Source organism: Dichotomopilus funicola (genome assembly GCF_033296635.1).
Source record: "Dichotomopilus funicola strain CBS 141.50 unplaced genomic scaffold C8A04scaffold_27, whole genome shotgun sequence".
NCBI lineage: Eukaryota > Fungi > Ascomycota > Sordariomycetes > Sordariales > Chaetomiaceae > Dichotomopilus > Dichotomopilus funicola.
This window is the reverse complement of record NW_026944048.1, coordinates 222648-248488: the sequence shown is the minus strand read 5'-3', so window position 1 is coordinate 248488 and position 25841 is coordinate 222648. Positions and strand designations below refer to the sequence as shown.

The 25841-nt window shown below is 52.4% G+C and overlaps 10 protein-coding genes across 10 annotated transcripts; 4 read left to right on the top strand and 6 right to left on the bottom strand.

The window, feature by feature from the left end:
• Positions 1-545: 545 nt before the first annotated feature.
• On the top strand, positions 546-1660 carry C8A04DRAFT_36937 (NADP-dependent oxidoreductase domain-containing protein; the record flags this gene model as incomplete). Its single annotated transcript, XM_062783703.1, has 3 exons — positions 546-653; positions 719-845; positions 915-1660. The coding sequence occupies 3 exons, from the start codon at positions 546-548 to the stop codon at positions 1658-1660; spliced, it is 981 nt and encodes a 326-aa protein (XP_062637475.1).
• A 150-nt stretch (positions 1661-1810) lies between these two features.
• Positions 1811-3198, bottom strand: C8A04DRAFT_36936 (uncharacterized protein; the record flags this gene model as incomplete). Its single annotated transcript, XM_062783702.1, has 3 exons — positions 1811-2656; positions 2717-2901; positions 3057-3198. 3 exons carry the CDS (start codon positions 3196-3198, stop codon positions 1811-1813), a joined length of 1173 nt encoding a protein of 390 aa, XP_062637474.1.
• Positions 3199-5278: 2080 nt separating this feature from the next.
• C8A04DRAFT_36935 (uncharacterized protein) lies at positions 5279-8420 on the top strand (the record flags this gene model as incomplete). Its single annotated transcript, XM_062783701.1, has 2 exons — positions 5279-7778; positions 7843-8420. The coding sequence occupies 2 exons, from the start codon at positions 5279-5281 to the stop codon at positions 8418-8420; spliced, it is 3078 nt and encodes a 1025-aa protein (XP_062637473.1).
• Positions 8421-9728: 1308 nt separating this feature from the next.
• On the top strand, positions 9729-10568 carry C8A04DRAFT_28220 (cell-cycle control medial ring component; the record flags this gene model as incomplete). Its single annotated transcript, XM_062780569.1, has 2 exons — positions 9729-9842; positions 9936-10568. The coding sequence occupies 2 exons, from the start codon at positions 9729-9731 to the stop codon at positions 10566-10568; spliced, it is 747 nt and encodes a 248-aa protein (XP_062637472.1).
• Positions 10569-11010: 442 nt separating this feature from the next.
• Positions 11011-11974, bottom strand: C8A04DRAFT_28219 (uncharacterized protein; the record flags this gene model as incomplete). Its single annotated transcript, XM_062780568.1, has 6 exons — positions 11011-11151; positions 11215-11275; positions 11335-11408; positions 11480-11696; positions 11903-11913; positions 11972-11974. 6 exons carry the CDS (start codon positions 11972-11974, stop codon positions 11011-11013), a joined length of 507 nt encoding a protein of 168 aa, XP_062637471.1.
• A 1932-nt stretch (positions 11975-13906) lies between these two features.
• Positions 13907-15846, bottom strand: C8A04DRAFT_11826 (chaperonin Cpn60/TCP-1 family; the record flags this gene model as incomplete). The annotated part of the gene is made up of 3 exons (XM_062777108.1): positions 13907-15443; positions 15487-15632; positions 15757-15846. 3 exons carry the CDS (start codon positions 15844-15846, stop codon positions 13907-13909), a joined length of 1773 nt encoding a protein of 590 aa, XP_062637470.1.
• Positions 15847-17215: 1369 nt separating this feature from the next.
• On the bottom strand, positions 17216-18240 carry C8A04DRAFT_28217 (uncharacterized protein; the record flags this gene model as incomplete). The annotated part of the gene is made up of 4 exons (XM_062780567.1): positions 17216-17238; positions 17409-17971; positions 18038-18090; positions 18169-18240. The coding sequence occupies 4 exons, from the start codon at positions 18238-18240 to the stop codon at positions 17216-17218; spliced, it is 711 nt and encodes a 236-aa protein (XP_062637469.1).
• A 1846-nt stretch (positions 18241-20086) lies between these two features.
• C8A04DRAFT_28216 (uncharacterized protein) lies at positions 20087-21052 on the top strand (the record flags this gene model as incomplete). Its single annotated transcript, XM_062780566.1, has 2 exons — positions 20087-20264; positions 20523-21052. The coding sequence occupies 2 exons, from the start codon at positions 20087-20089 to the stop codon at positions 21050-21052; spliced, it is 708 nt and encodes a 235-aa protein (XP_062637468.1).
• Positions 21053-22763: 1711 nt separating this feature from the next.
• Positions 22764-23325, bottom strand: C8A04DRAFT_36931 (uncharacterized protein; the record flags this gene model as incomplete). Its single annotated transcript, XM_062783700.1, has 2 exons — positions 22764-23079; positions 23174-23325. The coding sequence occupies 2 exons, from the start codon at positions 23323-23325 to the stop codon at positions 22764-22766; spliced, it is 468 nt and encodes a 155-aa protein (XP_062637467.1).
• Positions 23326-24265: 940 nt separating this feature from the next.
• Positions 24266-24539, bottom strand: C8A04DRAFT_28214 (uncharacterized protein; the record flags this gene model as incomplete). The annotated part of the gene is made up of 2 exons (XM_062780565.1): positions 24266-24347; positions 24400-24539. 2 exons carry the CDS (start codon positions 24537-24539, stop codon positions 24266-24268), a joined length of 222 nt encoding a protein of 73 aa, XP_062637466.1.
• Positions 24540-25841: the final 1302 nt, after the last annotated feature.

Here is a 25841-nt window from a genome sequence, read left to right as displayed (position 1 = left end):
CTGAATCAGACGCGGCGGTTTATCCTTCATTCAGGTCAGACGTTATTGCAACTCTCTGTTACTTGCATGCCGTATTAGGCACCTGGTACCAGGGGTGTCTCGTCCATGTTTCCTCTCCCATCCCATCTATGACTTACATATGTACCTAACTACATATGTAGCACTTATCAACGCAGAGTGACAGGCAAAGGACTCCACAGCTGCACCCCTGTGCCCCTTTGGAGCTCCCCTGAATGGCGTCATAGGCAGTACGCATGGCGCCCCCCGCATCATTGCGGGGCACTACTGATGAACGACAACGGGGACGGCGACTATCGGATAGAAAACAGATAAAACACGAGAATACCGAATCTGGATGGTGGAGCTAATGGACTGTGGGCTGATTGTGTGATTTAAGGAGATTTCGGATTCTCGGAGATAACTCTTCTCTGCAGTTTGCTTTTACTATTTAATACGGGAACTCATCGTGTTGTTCACTGCTTAACGTCACCACGCAAAAAAACTGCCGTATTGTTGTTATTCGTACAGAAATTATTGTACTCAAGATGAACTCAGCAGCAGCAGGATTTCAAGCCGACGCATCAGGAACGACTCCAAAACAGCAAGATAACATTCCTACTCTGAGGCTAAATGATGGAAACGTGATTCCCTTGGTGAGTGGAAGCTGGGTTGTTTGTAGTAGGTATTTCCGACGCTTTACTGATAAACCCTTCTTAAGCTTGGTTATGGCCTCGGAACAGCCCGATCTAAGCGCGGCAACAACAAGGATGAACTAGACGAAGACTTGGTCAACATCATCCTGACGGCCATCAAAGCCGGCTACTACCATCTTGACTGTGCTGAATGTAAGAAAAGCCTCCCTGGCACCAACACTAGGCCCATCACCCTTTCCGAAGCGTACTGACACAAGCTAGCCTATGGCACCGAACCCGAGCTAGGCGCTGCCATCGCCCGCTCTGGCATTTCGCGCTCCCAGCTTTTCATCACCACCAAAACTTCCTGCCGCCCCGGCGAGTCCATTGAGACCGCCTTCTCGCGCTCCCTCGCCAAGCTCAAGCTCGACTATGTCGACCTATACCTAATCCACAGTCCCTTCTGGGCCGCCTCGCCCGAGGAGCTCCAGCAGAAATGGGCCGAGGTCGAGGCTCTCAAGGATGACGGCCGCGCCAAGTCAATTGGTGTCTCCAATTACCTGCGCGAGCACCTCGAGACCACGTTGAAGACGGCCAGGCACAAGCCAGCCATCAACCAGATCGAGTATCACCCGTATCTACAGCATCTCGAGACGGGCGTTAAGAACGCCGAAGGCGTGGACGAAGGCCTGCTGGCGTTTCACCGCGCGCACGACATCGCTGTCGAGGCGTACTCTCCGCTCACCGCCGTGACCAAGGCCGCGCCCGGCCCGGTCGACGAGGTGTATGCGCGTACGGCGAAGAAGTACGGGGTGACGCCGGGCGAGGTGGCGCTGCGCTGGGTGCTGGACCAAGGGGTGGTAGCGATCACGACGAGTGCGAGCGAGCAGCGGTTGCAGGAGTGGAAGCGGCGGGTGCCGCTGTTCAAGCTGACGCCGAGGGAGGTGGACGAGATTGCGGAGAAAGGGAGGGAGAAGCATTTTAGGGGGTTCTGGTTGGGTAAATTTGAGGAGGGGGATCGGCGGTAGGAGGGAGGTATGTAGCCGGAGATCGGGATATAGTAGAGTTGGTGTTTTGAGGTGTCGGACACATGAGGAACAAAACCAAAAATGATGGTAGACTATGTGTCTAACCCCAGTCTCGTGGTCTAGGTCATAACAACATCTCTATAACCCACATCACAACTCATCGTCCGATTCCGTCTCGCTCGCCTCTGCAGGCGGTGGTGTGGCCGCCTTGGCCCGTCTCACTGGCCGACGAGGGTGTATCACAACGTCTTTGCCTTTCCCACCCTTACTTGCTCCTGCTGCTGCCACGGCTCGTCCCTTCGCAGGCTCCGGCTTCTTCTGCTGCCGGGCTTTGGGTGGCGGAGGAGGGGGTGCTGGCTCTTCGTCTGGCTCACTCGCTGTTTCAGTCCCGTCTTCATCGGTGGTCTCGCGGTCTTCTGACTCGGGGCTGTCTTTACTTGCGTTGGCACTTCGAGCTCCTCGGGGCGGCTCATTCTCGGACTCGGTTTGGTCAATATCCATCTTATCAGAAGCTGCTTTGAGGGAGGGCTTGGAAGCGGCTGGCTTATCGAACCCGTCATCTGAATCGGACGACGAACTCCCGCCTGAGGCATCTTCCGATGCCTTGCGTTTGGCACGTCGGGATGGTGCTGGCTTTCGCTCTGTAGCAGGTGTGGATCGAGCGGCTTGGGAAGCGCGGGCTGCGTCGAGCTTGGACGGGTCGACTTGTGCGGTGCTGAGGAGACGCTGCTGCTCCCGGATCTTGACTTTCTTCTCGTTGAGGAGGATGCAGAACTTTTCGAGCATCTCAGTTTCAGTTGTCCTCTTGGATGTTGTGAGTTCATCGAGCTGGCTGCGAAGTTCGGCGATGCTAGCTTCTAGGCTGGAAGTTTGGGACTTTGCCTTGGTCGCGGTCTCTTGGAACTTCTCACGCTGTAGGGCAGCGGCTCCGCACCAGTCAAATAATTGAATCGCTTCATCGGCTTTGTGGTTGAGTGTGAGGGAACCGAGGCGTTGCTGGGGGGATGTCAGTATGCGTTTTCAGCTTGTTTGTGGGATTGAATTGGGTACGCATACATTGATACCGGCCACCTTCCGCCTGATGGTGATGGTGATTGACTTGCCCACGTTCGCCTCTGCGCCCGCCTCAATACCCTCAACAGGTTCTGCCCCAAGGAGTAGCGCTTTCAGTATGCTCTCCCATTCCTCCGCCGTGCACGCACTGCTACTCGCCCGCAGTTCCCCAATCTTGTCATGTCGTACTGGCCGTTTGTTAATCTTCTCCTCGTTGATTGCATAATGCCGAGCAAAAATAGGAACGGTAGGTAACGCATAAACGGATGCCTTGTGCCGCCGGTTCGGAACAACCTCCCCGAGCGGGTGTTACGATGAGAAGGGGAAAGGTGGCAAGACTCACACTTGACAACATAGGGCTCTTCCCCTTCAGTGGCGACAAACTTAACGTTAAGTGGCTTGGATCCCGAGGGTGTTACTTCGCCGAGGACAAACGAGCCATCCTCGTCAGTTCGGGCCACACGGATGATGTATGAGTTGACCATGATGGGTGGAGAGATTGTGGATGTTGTCGGGGGTAGATGATAAGGTTCCCTGGTTTCTAATTCCGCCGAAAAATAATGAGCCAGTGGTTGGCTACTTCTCTTGTGAGGTCTGTCAAACGGTGTTGTTGGCTGTTGGTTGGTGGTTTGTACTTCGTCATTCCACCGTAGCTCTTGTGTAAAGTGAGGTATCTCCCAATGGGCTGACACACGGCACGGCGAGGCCGAGGTGAAACAGGCCTAGAGATTGGAGGAAGCCGGATTTATGCCTCCGAAGCAGAAATATATCCTGTCGCTCGCCGAGCGGGTCGGGGATGGAGGACCGATGGCAGAGAATGAGGACCCGAAAAGGAATAACTATGGATCGGCTTGTTTGAGGGATCTTGATTGGTGCTGTTGTGTAGCTTTGTTGTTTTGTGGTATGATATTTGGGGAATCTATTTTCGTTTCATTCGTGCGCTGTTTGCATTTGCCATCAACGGAGACGAAGGACCGAGAGGCGGGTGAACGCCGGGCAATTCAACATTTATCATATTTATGTGACAGTTGGGAGAAGTGGCTGCGAATTGAGCTCAGATCAGAAGCCAACAGGCAGCAAGCGGGTTCGCCCTAGGCAGCGCTGGAGCTTGCTGGAAGAGACCGTATTTTGTACACTCCAAAATCCAATCACAGCCCATGCAACAGGGACTCACTTGGACAAGATGCAAGGCACCCTTTGCGGGCGAGATCAAAATGGATATGTCAATCCTCTGTAAGTCGGGAGAGCACTTCATTCCTTTGTTTGAAGATTTCAGCGTCGAGGCAATCTTGATCGAATTGCCCTCAATGGATAGGTAGTTAGTGGCCCAACAGCATGGTGTGCTGGTTCCCATTTGTCAAAATTTTAACTACGTGGGGAGGAGATTCCCTTTCTTGTGTTGATTTTCAAGGATGGTATCCGTATTAACAACTAAAAGAGTTCATGCTTTGATGGCTGGTTGCTTATTACGGTGGTGGGAAGGCGGGGAGGCGCGGTAGGTGTCGCGTCATGAACGCGACCCCGAACCTACCTAGCTAAACGAACCACTTGGTAGCCGGGCCAAACACTGAGGTCCATGCACGAGCCGTTACGCAGGTCATGTGAGGCAATTGGGGAAGCTTGTATATGACGTTTTTTCAGCACAAAAACCGTCAAAATTGGGTCCCTTGAAATGTCAATGCGAGTATGTTGAACATTTTCCTTCGTGTGCAGTGAAAAACGACGAGAACAAAAATACACACAAGTTGTGCAGGAGAATGTGAGACTTTTGCTAGGAAAAACACATGTGTCTTTGCGACAGTGGGTCTCGGGGGGGCACCTGGCTACACTTGTGCCCAATAACACTGGCGCACCCTGCCTTTTTGGTGCAGGTTGGGGTGCTTGGCCCCTGGCCCCTCTGCTTGCTTTCTTGCATCCCTCGCCCCGACTTTTCCAGCCACAGGACCTCGATTTGTCCAGTCCCGCCATTCCAATTTTGTGCCAACGTTGCCTCCTCCTTGATACACGACACACGACTTGGTATTCTCGCAATTCAGAAAACTTCCGATTTTTCTCCTTGTTGGAAACTGTGGAATCTGGAAAGGACTTATTATCTTCAAACTGTCACCACATCCTACACAACGCGCCGAGCCCGCTCTGTTTTCTTCGATGTGACTTCGGAATCGTCTGCGCAATTCGGCCTGGTTCTGCACAACAAACCTTTTGACCGAATTCCCAGACAGCACAATTGGGCATGCGCTGAATTTGCTTGTTGAACTCTTGCTTCCGGATCTCGTTTCCCGATACTCGCCGATTGCTACCACCTTTTCGTTGACTCCGCGACTATTTTATTTCTACTTCCGAGGACCTGTCCGACCCCGCAACCGATCAAACCGCCGGCACGTGGTGGCCAGAGACGCCCCGAGGTGTCGTCGACTATGAGTCCGCATCACTGACCACACTGGCCCGCGCTCACCTTGCTGTGCGATTCCCACCGCGGCTGCGGCTGCTGTGATCAAGCAGCCGCCACCCGATCAATCGCTCACTTCATTCAGCATATTTCTTACAACATCATCAGGAGCAGCCATGGATTCTTCAACCCTGCGCCTGAAGGCGCGGCCGCCTGTCGAGGACGAAATCGAGAACTGGGATGACGACGATTTTCTGATTGACGGCGAAGACATCGCGTTTCCTTCTGCTTCTAATTCCAATTCGATCAACAACGCGTCGTACAACCGGCGCGACTCGGCATCCTCCTTCCGCTCCGAATACGACTCCATCCACGCGGAGGAAGAGAAGCAGGTGCATTTACCAGACAACGATGAGAAGTCAACACTAGACGCGATTGCCGCCGCGGCTAAGGCCGGCATCCCGCTTCCTAAGAATGTGCCACCCACGGCCCTGATGGGCGGCACGATCAAGCGACTTGGAGGAAGGAAGATCAAGAAAATCATCCAGGAGGACTGGGTAGACGACCTGGAGTTCCCAGAGCTAGGACAGGGGCTGCAAATCAAGACACGGGAAAGCACACATTTCCCTGAAGTGTTGCGCCAAGTCAGTAACTCGGCGCAACCTAGTCCTTCAAAGTCGTTAAGGCTTTCTCTCCCTCTGGCGCAAGAGGAGCCCAAGGAGACGAAATCGACACCTTCACCAAGCTTCATTGACCTGGAAAAGTTCCGGGATGCTGACGACGACGACGATTTCTTCGATGGTGGCGCGACCATCAAAGTCTCCAAGAGGCGTGAACCGCCCAGACCACTCTCCCTAATCACGCCCCCAACTCCGCAGAAGACCTCCAATGACGCTCTTTCCAACACCGTCATAGTGGGTGAGGATGACTTCGAAAATGACTTTGAACTCCCAGAGGACGGCAAACTCACACTTACCGCCAAGAGGGACATTCCCCCCAAGACACCAACGTTCAACAACATCCTGGATGATCTTGACTGGGCCGAAGGCAGTTTGGGGACAAGATTTGGCGGCACTAGGCGTGACGCGCAGTCCACTCGAAGCTCCTCAGTATCCGCATTTAGCCCAAGCATTGCGAGTTCAATAATGGAGAGTGAGGATGAGGCATTCGAAGGGCTGATCATCCCACACGGACCGCTTGATTTTGGAGAGCGCCTCAAGCGTCGGCGCAAGAGCCGTTCGCCCCCGCGTTTCCCGCAGGACACGATCAAGGAGGAATCCGAGAAGGAGGAGCCCCCAAGACGGAAACCTGTCAAACAAGAGAGGCCAGAAGACAAGGAGGATTTCCTTGTTGGACTCGAGATTGGTGATGGCGAGGTCTTCGACTCGCGGAAATTGACCCTCAATCGCAACATCCAAGTCAAGTCCGGCAGGCCTACCAGCCCTGCGCGGCCCAAGACGTCAGTCGCCCTTAAGTTTACAAACAAGCCAGTCACTGCATCTCGCCTCCCACGGCCTATGGGGCCGGTGGGACCGATGGTGAGCCATGAGCGATCCCACACTCAATCCTCTCTGGAACCCGTTTCCGAAAGTGGTGGTCCCATCCAACGCGGCCACTCGCGCCGGTCACTGGGGGCCCGTCTCGGGGGTCATTCTGCCCATTCTTCTGTGACGAGCATCAGCTCAGTTACTTCACCGGGCACACCTTCGTCCACACACACCATAACTCCTTCGACCCCGCGTAGGAGGGAGCTTGGCCAGAGGACATCACAAGCATCACTAAGACATGAACCCGCCACCACGACGAATGCGCAGTTGCTTCGTTTGAAGCGATCGCTGCCCGTGATGCGTGGGACCCAACCCCCTTCGCGGCCCTCGGTCGTCCGAGCGTTCGACCGGCCTCCGTCGCGTACTGACCAGCCGAGTCGCGTCCCAATTATTCGGCCTAAGACCCCCGTGGATCGTCCGCGCCCGTCGGAGAGCGCTGCAGCAGTATCACGTAAAGCCCCCGTGCCATTCCTCCCCGCCGGGGCTTCCGCCACCCAATCGTACAATGTTAATGCGAAAACCCGCACTTTCCGCCGCCATGACTCGGAAACCAGCATTGAGTTCCGGCCCAGCTCACGGACAGTGTCTCGCTCGACGATTCGGTCGCCTAGTCCGCGCCTGTATCGTTCAGTCGAGAAAGCTACTCCGGATGGGAATACGTGGGGCCGACTCAGCGTCCCTCGCCGGGCTAAGAATTTTGGTGACGGGCATGAGCTCGATGCCTTTGACGACTTGCCCACATCGACCCACGCTGAGTCGAAGTTTTTGAAGCAACCGCTCAGCGCAAAATCACAGACACGAACCAAGAGCTACCAGAACATCCCCCCAGATCGCAACATTACCCCTTCCCCTCGCGTCCCTTACCCTTCCCGTGTCGACAACGTGCCCAGTTTTGCTCGCGATACTGCCGCTAGCCGGATCGCACGGGAGACAAGCCTTGCGCAGCGCAATCCATCGGGGTTGTTTGCTCCGCTTACCACCCAGCGCGTTGCCCAGCTCTCGGCCAAGAGCAGTTTCAGCTCTCAGCCTCAGTTTACGATGCCGGCGGCCAAGGCGAGGAAGATTCGGCGCTCGCCGCAGTCCAAGCCGCATTTGATCTCCAATCTGAACCCGCCGAGGGACCCGAAGAGTCAGTTTCCTTGTTTTTTCTCCCCAATTGAGAAGAGTTTGCGTGGTATCCTAACACTCTGTAGTGGTCAAGGGCATGTGGTACAACCCAGAGACGTTCCGATGGGAGGGTAACGACACCGCACTGAGCGCCTTCGAGGTACCGGCCTCATCACCGTCGACCACGTCTGTGCCTCAGCACATGACTCGCGAACGGGAAGCCTCCACACCACGACCGGCTTTGATTACCAATATCGGTCCAACCAAGGGCGTCCAGGTCGTCGGCGGGATGGTATTCGACCCACAAAACATGTGCTGGCTCAAGCTAGCGCCGCAGAGCCGATCGGAAAAGAGCGACACACTTGACGGGTTCAATGCCTTCGATGACGACGAGGACGTGTTCAAGGACATACCGGACCTCGAGGAACGTACCATGGCGTCTAGTGATGGTGGTGATGGAGTCGGCGGCGGGCACCCGCGTGTCAGCGACGTCAACCATGAGTGGCCGGTCGGTGAGGAGTTTGATGTCGGGCCCGAGTTTGTGCGGCGCCAGCGTGAGGAGGAGGATCGGTGGAGGAAGAAGTGTCGCCCCTGGGTCAACTACCATGTTGACCGCGGCGATGCCTGGAAGTGGGCCATCCGTGGCATTATCGTCGATGACTAAAGGGATGCAGGCCCTTGACCCTTTTTTTTGTTGGATTTATTGTCTTCCTAGTCCATGCTCATTCATGAGGAGCAGGCTGGGGAGGTTGCTGGGTTACTGCTCTAGTGGGAAAAGGAAACCAGGAGCTCTTACGACTTACATATGGCCGACCTAGGTATTAGGGTTGGCCTTCACGACTAGCTGGAGGCGGCGACGTAAGGTTGAGCATTTGCCGGAATGGAACGGGGGACAAGGTAGGGGCTGCTGGGATCACAGGTCATGGTTTTCTTTCACGTCGTGGGAGAATATTGAGGACATCCAGTGGTTTCTTTTGGTATGGGCTTGCCTTCTTTTATCCCATGCCTCGCGACAACAGCAGCTAGGCAAAAACAGGGCAGCAATACCCTGTGAGAAAGAGGGTACAAACCGGATCCGGGTGGGTTAAAGGATGGGAAAAAACGAAATGACGACGACACGACATGACGCACGAAATCCATTTCTTTTGTCAGACACGATAGATGACGACCTTTTATGATAAACGGACGGACAGACGGGGCAAACGGGCGGGTCGGGAGAAATAGAGAAAGCGAAATAAAGAGCCTAGTTGGACAAGCACCGTATCAGAGCAGGAGCGGCCAAAAGCATTGGTCATGTTGTGAAGTACCTCTGCCTATCCAATTGACACCTCAACTACCTCAGCTTTGCTTAACTTAGACTTAAGGACGACTTATAGGACAAAGAGCTGATTATGAGGAATAGCCTGCTTAATCTAATATGCCTCTTGTTCTTTCATATTCCTGAATACCCATTCAAGGGTGTCTTGTCTGGCCGATAACGTCCTTGCAGCGAAGCTTACTGAAGGACTTGGCGTAGTGGTCGGGGGCATTCTGGGACGCAGCGGGACAGACTCTCAACCCCGCGCATAACCCTAACCCTTTGTGTCGCGTCACCCGATTGCACCCAGAAAGGACCTTGGCCGTTGCGGCCGTCTCCTCTGGTCGATAAGGGCCTATGAGGCGAGCATTTCTGTTAACTTTTTTATGGCTATGTCATCCGGGCTCTTCGTTTCACCTAAGCACCTCAGTTCAAGTTTCGATTTTTGGGCAAGCAATCAGAGGCGCAGGCTTGTGGCTGAATTAATTACCCAGCTGTCCCACCCCCGCCCCCACCTTCCGTCGAGGTCCATCCAGATGGTGAACGCTTCCCGCCGCGGAGCCACTTCAATCATAGAACCAAGCTCAAAGTTGACGCCCGGTGAATTCATAACATTTCCCCCTGTTACTACATTAATTATAAACAAACGAACGATTGCCGGAATAAAACAGCAACATGGCGGGTGAGGTCACCTTTGCTAAATCCTTCCTTTCCCTCCTGGACTCCAAACCACCCAAGATCTCGCCCGACCATATTGAAGACCCGCGCTCCTACCCAGGCCATTCTCCGGTGTGTTTCATTTCCCCGGCGTTCACGTCTCCTGAATTCCAACACCATTTCAACTCAGACTAGATGCTAACCTCACCATTCTCTCGCCCACAGTACACCCTCTCCCGCCTTTCAACCCAAAAACCTTTCTCCAAGCGCTCCTCAGCCGCCAATGCCGGCACTACCGCTACATCCACCACATCGTCCCCTTCCGACTCCATATCCCAACGAAAAACCAACCCCGGCGCCGAACCCGCTCTCTCCGTGACCCTGCGCTCGCCGCGCAACCCGCCCTTCGACCTCACGCTGCCCGCGGTACCCCACTCCACCTCGCTCGCCGAAGTCAAAGAGCGCGTTGCGGCCGAGACGGGCATCCCGCTAGACAAGATCAAATTGTTGCACGGCAAGAAACCGGTGGGGGACACTAAGGTGTTGAAAGATCTCGTTGGGAGCAATGCTGGTGGCGTGGAACTAGGGGTGATGGTGCTGGCGGGTGGAGCAAGCCATTTCAAGATGGATGGGAGGGAAAAGGGTGGTGCTGCTTCTGCTGATGCTGTTTCTGCTTCTGTTGCTGTTGCTGGGGAGGGGGCAGCGGTGGCACAGGGGTTGCAAGGGATAAGCGTGCTGGAGACGGAACAGTTTTGGGGCGAACTCAAAGGCTATTTGCAGCAGAGGGTGCGAGATGAGGCTGTTGTCGAGGAAGCTCTAGGATTGTTCAAGGCCGCTTGGAGTAAGAGGTCAGGGTAAGAGGTGATCATTGGGCGCGGACGCGATTTGTTACGCGTCTTGCGACTCAGTTGCGCGGTAGATTATCATATGGGCCCATCAGGTCCCGAAATGCTGGTTTCCCATCTTCAAGAGCACGGCGTAATAAGATGTTGCATTGGAATCAGTGGATTGTTCAGCGCGCGCCTTCTACATCTTCGAAACATTTTGACCATTCGGAGCTGTTTGTCTCTATCTTCCTTCTCTTTTAGTCGGCAGCACCATGGCGCTTTGTTGTTTGCCTACCGTCTCCTCCGCCCTTAGACAAGATATGCTACGTACATAGCACTCTCCCTCCATGACACGAGGTACACGCCACCATAGCACTGAACAACGTTCACCCACGTCCAAACCCACGAAGAAAAACAGCCTATGAACGCCCTAGAGTTGTGGCGAGGGTATAACATGGTCACCATGGTATATTCTAGACGCCCTTGCCCTTGCTGGCCGCGTTCTTTATGTTAGTCCAGTTGAGGTCTGCTTCGTCGTTGATTTGAATTTCGATGACGCTGCTGCCGAATGCATTCGCGAGAACTGGCTTGGCCAAGGAATAAGCCATCTTGCCCTATGAAGTTGTGGCTATTAGCGAAGACCGGCAGCGGGTGCGAATGAAGGAGTGAAAACGAACCTTGCCAGCGATGGACCCGAAAGCATCATCCGATGACCAGGAGATGAGGACGATTTTCTCCCTGTTTGACCATTAGCCTAGTGTAATTTCATGGGGCCCACGATTCAACGAGAGGCTTACCGATCGCCTTCACCGGGGAGCGAAAAAGGCACATCGAAGACGGCGAGGCGGGGTCCACGCTCAGAAGTGGCGCCCTAGCGAGTCCCAGTTAGTCTGCCATATACCCTTATTGACCCTATCTTCATATATATGGCTAACCACATACAGTATGCCAGGTGAATTTTGCCGTCTTCAATTTCTGAGCGAACTCTTCCCACAATTGTTCCCAGCCCAGCTCGAGTTCGCGAGCGCTGTCGCGGGCGCCGATGCTGTCGATAACGACCTCCTGCTGATCGTCCGAAATCTTGTAGATAATGTACCGGTGCTTACGCTCCTTGGACAGTTCCGCGAACGCGGTGACGCATTCCGGATTGATCCTTATTCTAAGGGAGGCGGGGTTAGAATTTAGTCGGCAATAGTTCGTGTTGTCATTGCTGCTTGCTGTTCTGTCTGCCATGCGACGGTCTCTCGCTGCCTGCTATCTCGCATACTCGCTAGCCGGGGCTTGTTGACAAAACACAGGACCAAAATCAAGCATCAAGCATTGAACCTCGAACACGTCAGAATGGAGGACAGAACCACGACTTACCCAGATTCAGGCTATGAAACACTTGGGTCAGCAAAGGAAGGTAGGCGGAGGCACGAGAAAGGCGATTACCATGATGTGAGTGAATTCTATTCAAGACTTCGGTTGGAGCGGCGGGTGAAGACGGAATTTGGGTTGCAGTTAAGATGGAAGCTGCACAAAGTCACGACCGTCAGAAAGAGTTGTCCCAAGGGCAAGGCGGGGAGATTGTGGGTTTGAGCTTGAATCGGTGGGCAGGAGAGGGGAGAAAGCGGGGCTGAAGACAGGGGAAGCACAAGCCTGCTTACCTACGCAATACGATGGGGGGTTACTCCGTTCGGGGTTGCTCCGATTGAATAAGCTAGGTAGGTAAGAGAGATCCTCTGCAGTGGACAGCCGTTCAGGTAGAAAAGGAGGACAAGAGAGGTGACCCTGATCAAGATGGAATGGTTCGGGATTGAAGAGGTGAAAAGCAACACCGCCTCCAGTTTCAACCTTTGTGGTGGGCATCGTGGGGTCGTCGTCAGTGGAGACGTCGATGCTCAGCTTACGTGAGCCGAGTATGCATCACTACGCTGTAGGTACCTACCTATGGTGGGTTCCGCTACAGAGTACATGTAATACCTAGGCTCCATTTATTGTTCTTCCACACAATTCGCCCCCACAATCATCAATTAAGTTGTTGGGCTTCCAGAAGCACACCATCAGGTTTGCCATACACTCGATTTGACCCTTTAAAAGTTGGGAGAAGGCAGAGATTCGTCACCATAATAAAAAACACTAGGCCACAGAGTTTTGCCTAAGGACGCGCCATCAACAAGGACGCCAAGCGAAAACGCCAACATTAGAATGCTCAGTGACCGTTTAGGCTTCTATCGAGTTGTCTGCTACCCCTGTATTTCTCGATTCATCTAGTGGTGTTGCCTGGTTGAAACATCCATGGAGGGATAACAGAGAACGCCAGAGATCAAGAAGGGTTTGCGTTCTGTCCTCCACTGTGGCTCCACGAGAAACTAATATTAGCTTTAACGAAATAAAGCGTCGCCAACTCCAAACCGTGAGTAAGACATTTAAAACTTGTGATGCCCTCTCTGTGTGTAACGTTAGTCCTCCGAGCCACGCTGGGCGCTGAACAACAAGTCATTGTGGTGGGCCGAAGCCAGAACGCTTTCTTTTCCTGGTTCTGCTCAGCCAACGCTTGCTACTGGGGCAAGGGCGGCTCGGTATTGTCACAATTGCAAACTAAGATGTAGTCCGCGAAGTCGAATCACTGTGTAAAAATAGCTGTACTTCTCAAGCTTGATCGTTTTATCAAGGTGGTTAGTCTTACAATAGAAAAGTGGGAGTGTGCAAAAGATACCAACCGGACCGAGGCTACTACAACCCGATACACCATCCAACAAACGATTACAACAAACCTGGCCCCCTACACTATAATCGGTGGTGGATTGTTGGTTGAGTTTCGGAAACTGCTCCTTCGAAATGATGTTTGGCGGACCTAGCGTGGTAGAGTTGGAGAGACGATAGGCCTGCCGATTTCTAACCCAGAACGTAGCAACCTGGCGCGTATTCGAAGGTTTCTCATTCTTGCAGGTATTGGATCAAAAATGGGAAGATCGAGCAAATGGCTGGCGGTGTGGGATGTGGTTGTTTAGTAGGTCTTGTATTCTGACATAAGTGACTGCATCCAGATTTGTGGTTTTCACTCTAGCATACTACGCCTTGCATTAGAAATGCCTTCCTATACAAAGAGCATTCACATCAAGGAGGCGAGAAGTAGTCATCTATGTGGGCCGTCAAAGTGGCGGTCCAATTCTATATACCTTCCATACTATACACGGCCCCCGCCAACCCGGCGAATGTGTGGCGCTAGAATACAGAGGAAGAGTAGAGAGAGGGGTTTACATGGCTCATTTAGTACACAAACCCAAAGACAAACACCGGATATGCCCCCTCGCCAAACCGTATCGCCGTTAAATCAAAGACCACAACCGTCACACATTACAGTTTTTTCATCATGCTCTCGTCTTACATCATACCGCCCATACCGCCCATGCCGCCCATGCCGCCCATGCCGCCACCGCCCACACCGGCGGGGCCCTTCTCCTCGGGCGCCTCCACGATCGCGACCTCCGTGGTGCCAAGGAGCGAGGCAACGCCGCTGGCGTCAACAAGACCGGTACGGACGACCTTGAGGGGATCTAGGATGCCGGCCTGGATCATGTCGACGTACTCGCCCTTGGCGCTGTTGAACCCCTTGTTGAATTCGGCGGCGTACTCGTCGCTGAGCTTGCCAATGACAACGGAACCCTCGAGACCGGCGTTCTCGACAATGGTTCGCGCGGGGCGGGTAATGGCGTTTTTGATGATGCTGACACCGAGCTGCTGGTCAAAGTTGGCAGGCTTAAGGTCATCAAGGGCGTTGCACGAAGCCTTGATGAGCGCAGTGCCACCACCTGGGAGAATACCTTCCTCGACGGCAGCACGAGTGGCGTTGAGAGCATCGACGAAGCGGTCCTTCTTCTCGCCAACCTCGACCTCGGAGGAACCGCCAACCTTGATGACGGCAACACCACCAGAGAGTTTGGCGAGACGCTCTTGGAGCTTCTCCTTCTCATACTCAGAGGTGGTGGCGTCAGCCATGACGCCGCGGATCTGCTCGCAGCGCTGGGCAATGGCGTCCTTGCTGCCCTCGCCGTTGAGGATGATGGTATCCTCTTTTGTGATAGTAATGGAACCAGTGGTACCGAGAAGATCAGGAGTCAGTTTCTCGAGCTTGATGTCGAGCTCGTTGGTGAAGACGGTGCCGTTTGTCAGGACGGCAATGTCGCCCAGGATAGACTTGCGATTGTCGCCAAAGCCAGGGGCCTTGACGGCCGCAACCTCAAGCTGGCCACGCAGCTTGTTGAGAATGCAGACTGCAAGAGCCTCGCCCTCAAAGTCCTCGGCAATGATTACGAGCGGGCGGCGGAGCTTGTTGGAGATCTCCAGTGCCGGAATAATGTCAACAGCGGCCGAGATCTTTTGCTCGGACAGAAGGATCAGGGGCTTCTCGAACTCGACCTTCTGGGCCTTGGCGTCGGTGATGAAGTAGGGGGAGACGAAGCCACGGTCGAAGCGCATGCCCTCAGTGACTTCAAGCTCATCCTGCATGGTCTTGCCCTCCTTCACTGTGATGACACCCTCCTTGCCGACCTTCTCCATCGCGTTCGCGATCAGGGCACCAATGTGCTCGTCTCCGTTGGCGCTGATGGTGGCAACTTGGGCGATCTCAGCACTGGTAGTGATGTCGCGCTTGTTCTTCTGAAGGTACTCGACAACAGACTCGACGGCGGCCTGGATACCGCGGCGGAGGTCCATGGGGTTGCAGCCAGCAGCCACATTCTTGACGGTCTCGGAGAAAATGGCACGGGCCAGGACAGTTGCGGTAGTGGTACCGTCACCGGCAACCTCGTTGGTCTTGGAGGCAACATCGGCGAGGAGTTTGGCACCGAGGTTCTCGAACTTGTCCTTGAGGGAAATGGCCCTCGCGACGGTCACACCATCTGTGGCGGGGTTAGTCCAGCTCGTTTAATCCCGGGTGTCCGCTCGTAGTTTCAACGGGGAACGTACCCTTGGTGATCTTCGGGGAGCCGAAACTGGATTCTATGAGAACATTGCGTCCCTTAGGGCCAAGGGTGGTCGCCACGGCCTTAGCGAGGGTCTCGACACCGTTGAGCAGGGCGGCACGGCCCTCGACGCCAAACTTGAGCTCCTGCAGGAAAAATGAGAACGTCAGAACCCATTAACAAGGTCACACGAGGAGTTCAATGAAAAAAGGGCCTCAGGGGCACGCTCTACACACTGAACGTTGTTCCTCCCGGGAATGTTGCACATACCTTGTGCGCGAAACGGAGCTGCTGGGTTGACCGAACCCGGGCGGCCGCGAGCGGGGAAGAGACCGAAGCCCTTGTCAACGCACGCTGCATTGTGCCTGTGTATGAGGCAAATGTATGAAAGGAATTAAGGCACGAGGGAAGTATAGGCACCGGGTATCTTGGGCTAGATTGAGGTTCAAAAGGTAGACCGTGAAAGAATAAAGCGGCGGAAAGGAAGAAAGAAGTCGGCAACAACGGTGGTGATGCAGCCAAAAAAAAATTCCCCCAAGCTCACTAATGCTTTGGCCCGAGCTTCCCCCGCGCTAAGCCTATCCTGTGCTAGCGTCTTTCCTGATGGCCGAGGGAAGTAGTTTCTGGAACCATCTGCATCCCACATTGACCAGTCCATGGAAAAAGCGGGAACAGCAAATGGGAAGAAGCGGTCACAGTTCAAAGAGGGATTGTGATGTTCAACAGATTGAGGGGCAACGAGAGGTCAAACTTGTGAACAGGACGGGTATATCACGCGATGTGGGTTAGGGTTAGTGTTGTGCTGACCTGCCGGCCTCGGCTTGATTGACGGGGTTGGCGGGGTGGCGGGGTTGGTATCGGGTTGGTATCGGGTTGAAACGTCTGGTTCTGGTCGGCTTCCACTGGCCCGGAACGCCGGTCGCAACACGCCAACCATGAGGAGGCGATGAGGCAAAGATTCTTCACGTTGATGGTGAGAATTAATTGCCGAGTATGGCATTATTTCCCCTCTACTCGGCACTAAGCAATGAGAATCCCCCCGCCCCCCAAAACCCCCACGACGTTCTAAGCGTGGGGTATCGATTAGAACTCACCCATCTTCACATCCAAAGAACCGAGTGTCGAAAGACGAGGGCTGGGAGCCGAGTGTCGAGACTCTTCAAATGGCGGCCCTTTGGAAGTTCAACAGGAGGTGCCGGGAGAATAAAGTAGAACATCATCAGCGTCACCGTCACAACAGCCCTGAGGAAAGCATAGCTTCAGAACATCACAGTCCCATTCCTCTCCTACTATCAAGAAGTTGATGCTCTCTCTTAACTCAGCGCGCCTTGTCCGTGACCCAAGCAACCCAGAAAAAGACACTTTCCTCCGAGACCCGAAACCAGACCAGCCGCCCTAATAGACGAGCCAAGGAACGCCTATCGCTGTCCCGATTCCCCGGGTCTCCTGATAATTTGTTCTTTCTTCGCTCTGATCCTTAATAAAGCTGTAGGAAGGTCACGATCAGCGGTCGTACCGAACAAGGCTCGGGCCAGATCGAAAATGTGAACTCAACGTACCTTCACGGTGAAAGATGGTGACGTCCACAGTAAATCTTAGGATCTTGTGCTGGGCGAGGTTCCTCCTTTAACGGCCGCGTGGAGCTATTCCACGTCCAAAAATAAGCGATGGTGATGATGTTGTCATCGATGTTGCGCCGTCGCTTGCGGCAGTGGTGCATTGGGAGAATTTACTCCGAGATGTAGTCCTCGTCTGTGGGTGCAATCTGAGGTTAGCGTTGTGGAAAGAAAAAGCCCAAGTCTAGTGTGGTGGATGAAATTGTTAAGTATGGTGATGATTGGGAAGAGGGCGGTGCTGCTGGTGAGGATATCCAAAACTGGGGGGTGTGGGAAGCACTCTGTGACTGGGTTCGTGGTCCGGACCGCTAGTGCTAGAGACTGAGACCTGGATAAATACTGGTTCTGGTGTGGAAGCCGGCCGCTCGCCAACGACAATGCAGTCGCTGCCATCTACGTTGGCCACTTTCACCAGTTGCAGGCAATCCGAACCCAGCCGCCGTGGTTTTGTACCAGACGGGCTGTTTTGTCCGACACCACCCTCGTATTGTGACGTGAAAGATGTGAGCGTGACAGTATTGGTGTTGGTAGAGGTGGTGTGTGTGTTGAAGCCAGGGTTAGGCTTGTTGTTGGCGCTTTCTTTGAACGAACCGGTATCTTCTCCCTTGACTTCCACCTCGTCATCAGATTCCTCTTTAACGTCAGGCTCCTCCTTAACATCGGGCTCCTCTTTCTTTATGGGAGTCTCGTCCTTATCCTCCTTCTTGGGTGCAGCAGAAGCCACACCTGCACGCTTGCGCTTCTTGGATGGAGTCTTGGGGTCGTCCGCTTCATCACCGCCACCAGCAGCAGCCTTGCTGGCAGCAGTCTTACGCGGAGTAGAGACCGTAATGTTATGGGCCTTGAGAAGTCTCTCATAACGCTTGGCCCTGTTGTGAATGAGTCATTGTGGTCTAAATAAGAGAATGGAATGGTCGAAGTGACCGTAGACTTACGCAGCAGCCTTGCTGACGATCTTTAACTCAGATGCGACAGAGTCAAAGTTCACCTAGTTCGTAACCAAATGGTTAAGAATTAAAACCAAAGTCCTCAACTAGATCAATTGTAAAAGAGGGTAGACGCTTACCCTTCCAGCTGTCGAGTGCTTGATGCAGCACAGCAGGAACTTGAACTGGCCCTCCGTGTCGATGGGAGGCATTTTGACGGATTGATTTGATGATTGTGTCTGGTAGTAGCAAGAGGATGTCAGTTTGAACCGGAGATGGATGTCTAATGCTTGGGGTTAGTTGCGGTGAATCTTGAAAATAACCGACTGGTTTGTGGTCTGGGGTTCTGGACTGGGTTCGAAAAAAGAAACCAGGAAGGGTGGGAAGAAGGGTCGTAGTCCGCTTCACAGTGAGCGAGCCCAAAGAAGCGGGAGAACACCGCGGTTGACAAAACGATTGGCGGGGCAAAGTGCCCGGAACGATAATGCGGTCGAACAGGCCATTGATGAAGTTGAAAGATAATGTCACTTACCGGGTGGTACTGGTGGTTTTGGCTGTTGAGGGTTGTGCGGATGGTGGATTTGAAAGATTCCGGTCGCCAAAGCTGGTGATTGTCTAGGGTATGGGTAATGTTTGGATTTGGATGTGGAAGAAGAAATTCGGGGGTAGGAAGGAAGTGGGAGTGGGAAATAAATATTAGCCTTCTTGGAGATCGAGCTGGAACACGTGAGGTAGAGTGGGCAAGTGTGTCTTATGGTCACCAACAATACAAGCAACTGGGTTTGAACAATGGTCTTGTATAGACAGCTTCAGACGAAAAAAGCATAGCGCGCCAAATGCGGTAGCAAGCTGCTCAGGTACCCGACTCACACACCGCGGAAGGAAAGAGGTGAAAGCTCATGTCACACTCAGGGTATAATAAACTTATCTTCATCGCTTCAAAGAGCAGAACAATATACGAGAGAGTTTGGCATACAAATAACCTTCGCTTCTAGATTGTCCCAGTCTCAAAACTCTAACAAGCAAAACAATGTGGCCCTTTCCACCACAACAGCACGGTAATATCTGGCACTATATTTATACTTCCAGATTTAGGTTCTTGCTTTGTAGAACCGACCACTCCTGGTGTGTTTGATTGCTGTTTTTCTCTCTACTGAGGGAATCACATTGTAGTTGATGCCCAACGACACCAACATGATGCTTTACTTACTTCCCCTATCAGAGACACCAACCCCGTGTGAATTGTTCGGAAACTAATGCCTTTTTCTTCCCAACTCCTTCTTTCGTCCACCTAACCAGAGGCGCATCTCCAGTGAGTTGGGGGTTAGGGTTAGTTAATACCCCTGAAAATAGTAAACGAATCTTCTGTCACAGTGTATGTTGTTTTCAGACGCACATCAAACAATTTGCCCATAACAAAGATATGATATGCTGGATACATTGTGTCTGCAGTGCAATTTATTCGTAATGATGCATGCATTAACGATGATCCCAAGCATCGCATCTCTCCTACTGTAGCAGCAGGAAGCTACATCGGCGTCACGGCCAGCACATGCCGGTGCAAGTACCTAGAAAGCAGACTCGGACCCTCAACTCTCAACTACTTAAGAAATCAATGACACCAAAAGCCAGGGCTGCAGAGTGAAGTCTGGAAAGAAGCCTCTCTAGTTCCTTCCCGAGGGTCACACCGCGGGGGTTGTCATCCAGCTTCTCCGCTCTGGTCATCTCGGCGCCCCTCGCCCAACTGATTATATTCGTCAGGTTTCCTCCCACTTCTTCGTTAGGTTTTTCCATTTGCTCCTCGTTCTGCTCCCCGTCCAACTTCCACATCACCGAATGGGCTGTGGCATCCGACAAATTAACCAACTAAAACTGAATACAGCATACGTGCAGGTAAGTATGGTAGGCCCAGACCATATATCCTCTGTATCTTTTTTATTTTATGAGGTGGGAATCGATCGCAATGATCCGGAGTTTCTGCGTCATCTCCCGAATCAAACCCATCCTCAAATTTGGCTGAAGACGCCGCTGACTAGCAGTATAGCGCAACCAACCAAGATGCCTCGTACTCCCAGAGACCTTGCTGTTGCTACTAGCGGCACTGATGAGGTTGAAGGTATCAACGTAACTCCATCAGATACCAGATTTATGGTTGCTTTCCTAAAGAATTTCAAGTCTAAGCCGGACATCGACTGGGACGGCTTGGTTACCGCCATTGGAACCACGAACAGGAAGAGTAAGTCGATATCTTCTTTTTCCGTCCTTCTTATGTTTCTGCTTGGCAAAATTCGAAATATCTGAGGGCTTTCTGCTCAGGCAAAGAATGGCCCGAAGAGTTATTATTTCCATCACGAGGCTACAAATTGGCCGTTGACCAGGATGAAGCCTCTGGTTTCCGCCTTGGCTCTCCTAAAATTATCGCTATGGTTTACCACCCTTCTACCGGTATATTTTACCCAGCCGTCGGGGTAATCTCTAACATCTTACTTAACAGGCGCCGCCCAGCGCTGGCTCATGATCCGCCAAAAGTTCGGCATTCATTTTGACGAGTCCGCCAAGGGTGCCGTTACTACCAGGCCCACTCCCACCACGCCCGCATCGAACAGAAAGCGTACTCTTTCTGCCAAAAGAAACACAATTGAGGACGATAGCGATGCATCTCTGCCTCCCTCTGTTAGGCGTGAGCTCAACCATGAGCTTAAGAATCTAGACGTTGATCACCGGCAGCAGGACCTTGGATCGCCGGTCCGTCCTCGCCGTGATAAGATCACCATCAAGTTGAAGCGCGGCAAGAATTCCTCTACCACTAGCACATCCGGCATAAAGCGCCCGGCTGAGGAGAGCTTCAACGCCTCAGGGTCCTCGGACAACTACTTGCCCTCTGTATCCGAGACCGACGGCGAGGGCGAGGAGGACAAGCCTGAGGTTAAAAAGGTTAAGAGGGAGGTTTTTTCTACGCCCCAGACCCCGGCCCAGACCCGGCGCCAGGCCTCAAAGGCTGTTTCTGACTTGGGTGAGATTTGAGTAAGGGGAATCGGGAGGAGAATTGGGGAGGAGTTAACGGTCTCTACTTTGTTCGCCTGGTCCATTTTCACCCTCTTTATCTTCCGCTTTCTCTTTCATTTGTTGTCGGATGGGATGTGAGCTCTTGTTTTACGGGCTGTATGTAATATATGCTTCTAGGCTTGAAGGGAACTCTCTTTGAGTTTCCCCTGGGACGCCTACTAGCTGAACTTGAAACCTTTGTCTGGTCAGCTTCCTCGCCGCTTTCTGTCTAGCCCTTCGATTGCCTTCAATATGCCTGGAGATTTGGGCTTTGGGTTGATTCAAGGCTGCGAGAGGCAATGAGAATTGAGTTCTCGGCGGGCTGGGATGGCTTGGGGAGTATGCTTAGGTGACGACCTCGGGGTGCAGTTGTGACTTTAGCACGGTGCTCCTCAAGCACCTTAGCTTCGAACAAGAAAAACAATACCCTTGGACTTTGTGCACCGTCTGTTCTCTGTTCTTTGGTGTGCAGTTGTCGCAAGAGATAAATCTCGGTTGCTATAGCCAACGGGGACAATGTTTTATACAGTGACAGCGGTGCCGATTGATTATCTAAGGCTACCCATCTTGATAGAAACTCTTCATGATCTTTGTGGTAAACATAACCAGCAATTGGGCGACGAGAATCATCCCAATTATTGTGGTCTTGTTAACGGAAAGAGAAGAGTGACGTTAACTAGGTAGCGCTAGTGAGCTTCAGCTTCCCGTTGCCGGGCAACGCGCCTTGGCACCCCCTTATTTCAACAATATTATAGAGCGAGACTATGATCAAGATGGCGAATTCTCGCCACGAATCCACAAGTTGGCTCTGGTACTCATTATAGGCTTTGCTCCCTCTTAATTTTGAATTTTAAGCCTACGTTCCCTCTTTTTTTTTAGATTTGTGGTACAAGAGGCGGGTCCGCCGAGTATTTGGGCCTGATCCCGCCTCTTCACGCTGGTTTCAATCTCGATCATGAACCTCAAGATTGCGCACACAATTTGTGAAAAAAACTCTCCCAGGCTTAGAATATTGTGGAAGGAGCAGGCGTTTCCAAATTGATGTAGCGAGTGTTTTGCCGTTTTGGAGTTGAAGAGCCCGAAGTTGAACGGAGTTGGTCAACATTGACCACTACCTCTGGAGTCGCGACTCTTGAAGCTACAGTATTCAAATTAATCACCACAGGAAATATTCCACAATGATCGGCAGGGGTAGAACCATTCTTCATTCGACCCATTCCCATTCTCTCCGTCTATATGGAAGCATGTCCCATCAAAATGAAAATCAACGCGTGAGGAAAGGCCAAGCTAGCGATCCATGACGAGAAGCCGGCCCAACAAAACCTCCGAAAATATGAAAACATCCCTTACTCTTTGCCCCATACCCGAGAAATTAAATTGCCCTAGCGGAACCGATTCATCAAACCGCGTTTGACCCCCCCAAAGAGCAAAGCGCGTGTTTCCCTGAACCCAAAACTCCCAGTCAAATAACCCCTCCCGAGCCGTAGTAAAAGAAAGGAAGATCCATTTTCCTTCAGTCTTGCAGGTAGATACCGGTCCTAGAGAATGCTAGCGGGCTCGACACGGGCGAGTTAGACGTCGCCGGAGCTAGAGCCATGGCGGGAATCAATGGTCAGTGATATACCTTTTTCAAGTACAACGTACAATCAATGTGAGACGGGCGGGGATCGGGGGAAAGACTTAAGGGAACTTACTCGTCGGATTCCTCTTTGATCTCAGGCTTGACATCCTCGTCAGACTCCTCCTTGATCTCCTGCTTGATCTCTTTTTTGATCTCCTTCTCCTTCTTGATCTTCTTCTCCTGCTTGACCTCCTTCTTGACGGTCTCATCGTCATCCTCGTCGCTAGCAGCAACAGCAGCCGACTTCTTACGCTTGGAGGCAGAGCCATCCTTCTTGGTGATAGTAGCGTTACGCTTGCGGCCGCCGGGGGTCTTGGGAGTGTTAGAGCCTGAGGTGCCACCCTCGGCCTTCTCATCCTTGCGGCGGAGCTTCTGCAAGTGCTGACTGTATAACGGCGATGGTTAGCGACTCAAGGCAAAACAGTATAACGGGGTTAGGTATTTGACGATGAAATCATAATGCAAAGGTGAAGCAGTACGTGATGGCCTTGGTAGTGCAAGTATAACCATAGGTATGCATGCGCTCCCGAATGACACGGAGATTCTCTTGACTCGGCGACAACTCCTGCATTATAGCCGACAGTAGAGCATGGTCGGCCTCATGGTCCCAGGTCATACGTTCACCCGTCATCTTGACGGTTCTGCTGTTACCCAGTGATGTGGTTTTGTAGTAGAAAGGTTAAATGATGAAATGAGAGAAGAGAGTGGTGTTGGGGAAGAAAAAGAGGAATGGTTATTGGAGCTGTGAAGGGAGGAAGGGTTATAAGAAGAGAAAGTTGATGAAGATAGGAAGGAGGGAAAGAGGGGCTAGAGTGTAAGCTGGAAACAATCGTTTCCGATGTACGAAGATAAATAGAACAGGAAAGCGGGGGACAGTACTGAACAGCGCCCGAGGTGTAGTTGTAGCCCTTCTGAGCCACTCGGGCCAAAATCTTGTTCCACGCAGCCACAGGCGGGGGTGCCTCAGCCATGATGGCTTGGAGGAGTGTCAGGTGGGCATCATGGTCCCAAACGGTAATTGGCTTTGCAGACATGTCTTTAACTTCGAGATGGCGTGTAGATCTTGCGTGGGTTGGGGGTGGATGATATGGGAATCAGAGGTGAAAGTGGGATGATTTTGTGCTTTGGGGAATTTGCCAAAGCCGAAAGCAAGGTGGGGGAAAATATAGAGGTGGGATGAAACAGGAAAGGAATAGAAAAGATGAGATAGTAAAAGAGTGAAAAGCTGCTCTTAAGAACCGGGTATATAGCAAATGGGGCTATGGGAAAACATACATCAGAGCGCTTGCAGTGAAGGTATAGCCGGCAGGTTGAATGGAAGCAATTACTGCATTCCAGTCACCACCATTGGGCTTCATACGATCCACAAGGGCTAAAAGAACGGCCTCATGGGTCTCAGAGTCCCAGTTATGTAGGTTGCGTGGCATGGTGAAGATGGTGTTGATCGAAGACTTGGAAAGAAATGGTTGGTGGGAGAGTGTGGAAATTTGTGAAGATTGTGGGAAGTGTGAAGTGGGAAAATGTTTGAAGGAGAAGAGTTGCTCAAGTTGGATTGAAAAGTCGAACAGAGCTCAGACCGCCGAGACCGCTGAAGCCGCCGAGTCAAAGCACTTGCTTTCCTGGCGGCGAGATAGAATGCCTTCCTTCTCGAGCCTGGGGAAAACATGTCGGTGTGTGTAGAGAGAGAAGGAACAAAAAATCATACCGAATAGCATTCCAGCTAATGTCATAGCCCTTCTCCTTCATGATTTTGACAATCTCGGCTTGCTGGTCCTTAGTGATAGGGACCTGGGCTTGTAGGATGGCCTCAAATAAGTCCTCTCTAATGTCTTCCCAGCGGGCCATTTTGGAGGAACTGAAAATGTGAGTTACTGAAGCTTTCGTGGTGTTGAGGGCTGTGTGTGGTGTCTTGCACCAGTGTTAATGATTGCAAAGTTGTGCGTGAGGAATTTGAGAAGAGTGAATAGGTGGAAAGGATTTCCAGCTGTGCGTTACCTATGCTGAAAAGCACGAGAACCCTCAAAGGCCGGCCCTTCTCCGCTCCTTCAGACTCCGCCTCCCACACCAGGGCCGAGACTGGGAAGGTGAAGCAGGTTGACGAAGTCAGATGGTGGGTCATATGCCTTCCTTCTACTAACTCGCTTCGTTGGGAAAACGTACGGCTAGCCACGGGTAGAGACTTGAGATGGTGAGCCAAAAAAATGTAGGCTTACCATTCTGATTCCCAGAGACAATAAAAGACTTCGCGGCACAGGTGATGGCTCCAGGTAAATAAATTATTGAGGTTAGTTACACCTTTATGTGCTTTTCTCTCCATGCTAACTAGGAAAGAGAGATTGAAGAGAGAGTTCAGGATACGTTGACCCCTCAAGAAGATCACAGTCAAGAAGATCGCGCATAACCACACCTTAGCTTGGAGCTGAAATAAGTCTAATAGGTGTCTTAAGGACATGGAGGCCAAACCCCTTCACAGACCTGAATATCGGATAATTCGAAAGTCTTGCCGAGGCAACTGTGAAAGGGATTTCCCCCAAGAGAAAGGGAAAAAGACTTGGAGACAGGCGGTCGTCCGGACATTCAGGGGCACACTAGATGTGGAAGGGGGTGCTTGTAAGTGCACGCACGGACCATACCTTATCTTGACCTCCCCAAGATGGAGCCTAAGGACTGGACAATACTAACAGAGTGGCTCACAGCTTGAGACAGGCCCTCAACACATGGCACGAAGCAGGTGGGGGAGGATGACTTATAATTATGGAATAAAAGAAGATTGCCGAGGAGCCCAGGAAACGGGGAAGCAGCAGTTAGGTACACTTACTTGAGGAGGTGGACATGGTATCGCGGAAGTCGGCGTTCAGGAGACTACCGGGAGGGGACAACTCCAGCGGCGGGTTGAGAAAGTGCTAAGCCGGTACGACGAGGAGATAACATCGGAGGCTCCATTAACCCTGACGTCGATTCAGGGGACGTACTATACGACTGCGGAAAAAAAGAGGTGTAAAAGAAAATCTTCCGGCCAGAACGGATCCCCCAAATGTAAATTACTGGAGTCCGAAACTCGCAACTCCGCCGTTGGCCCTCCTGTATTACATACATGTGTAAGCAGCGCTGTGCGAGGCCCGCCATCCATATTCTCCAACCTACGTC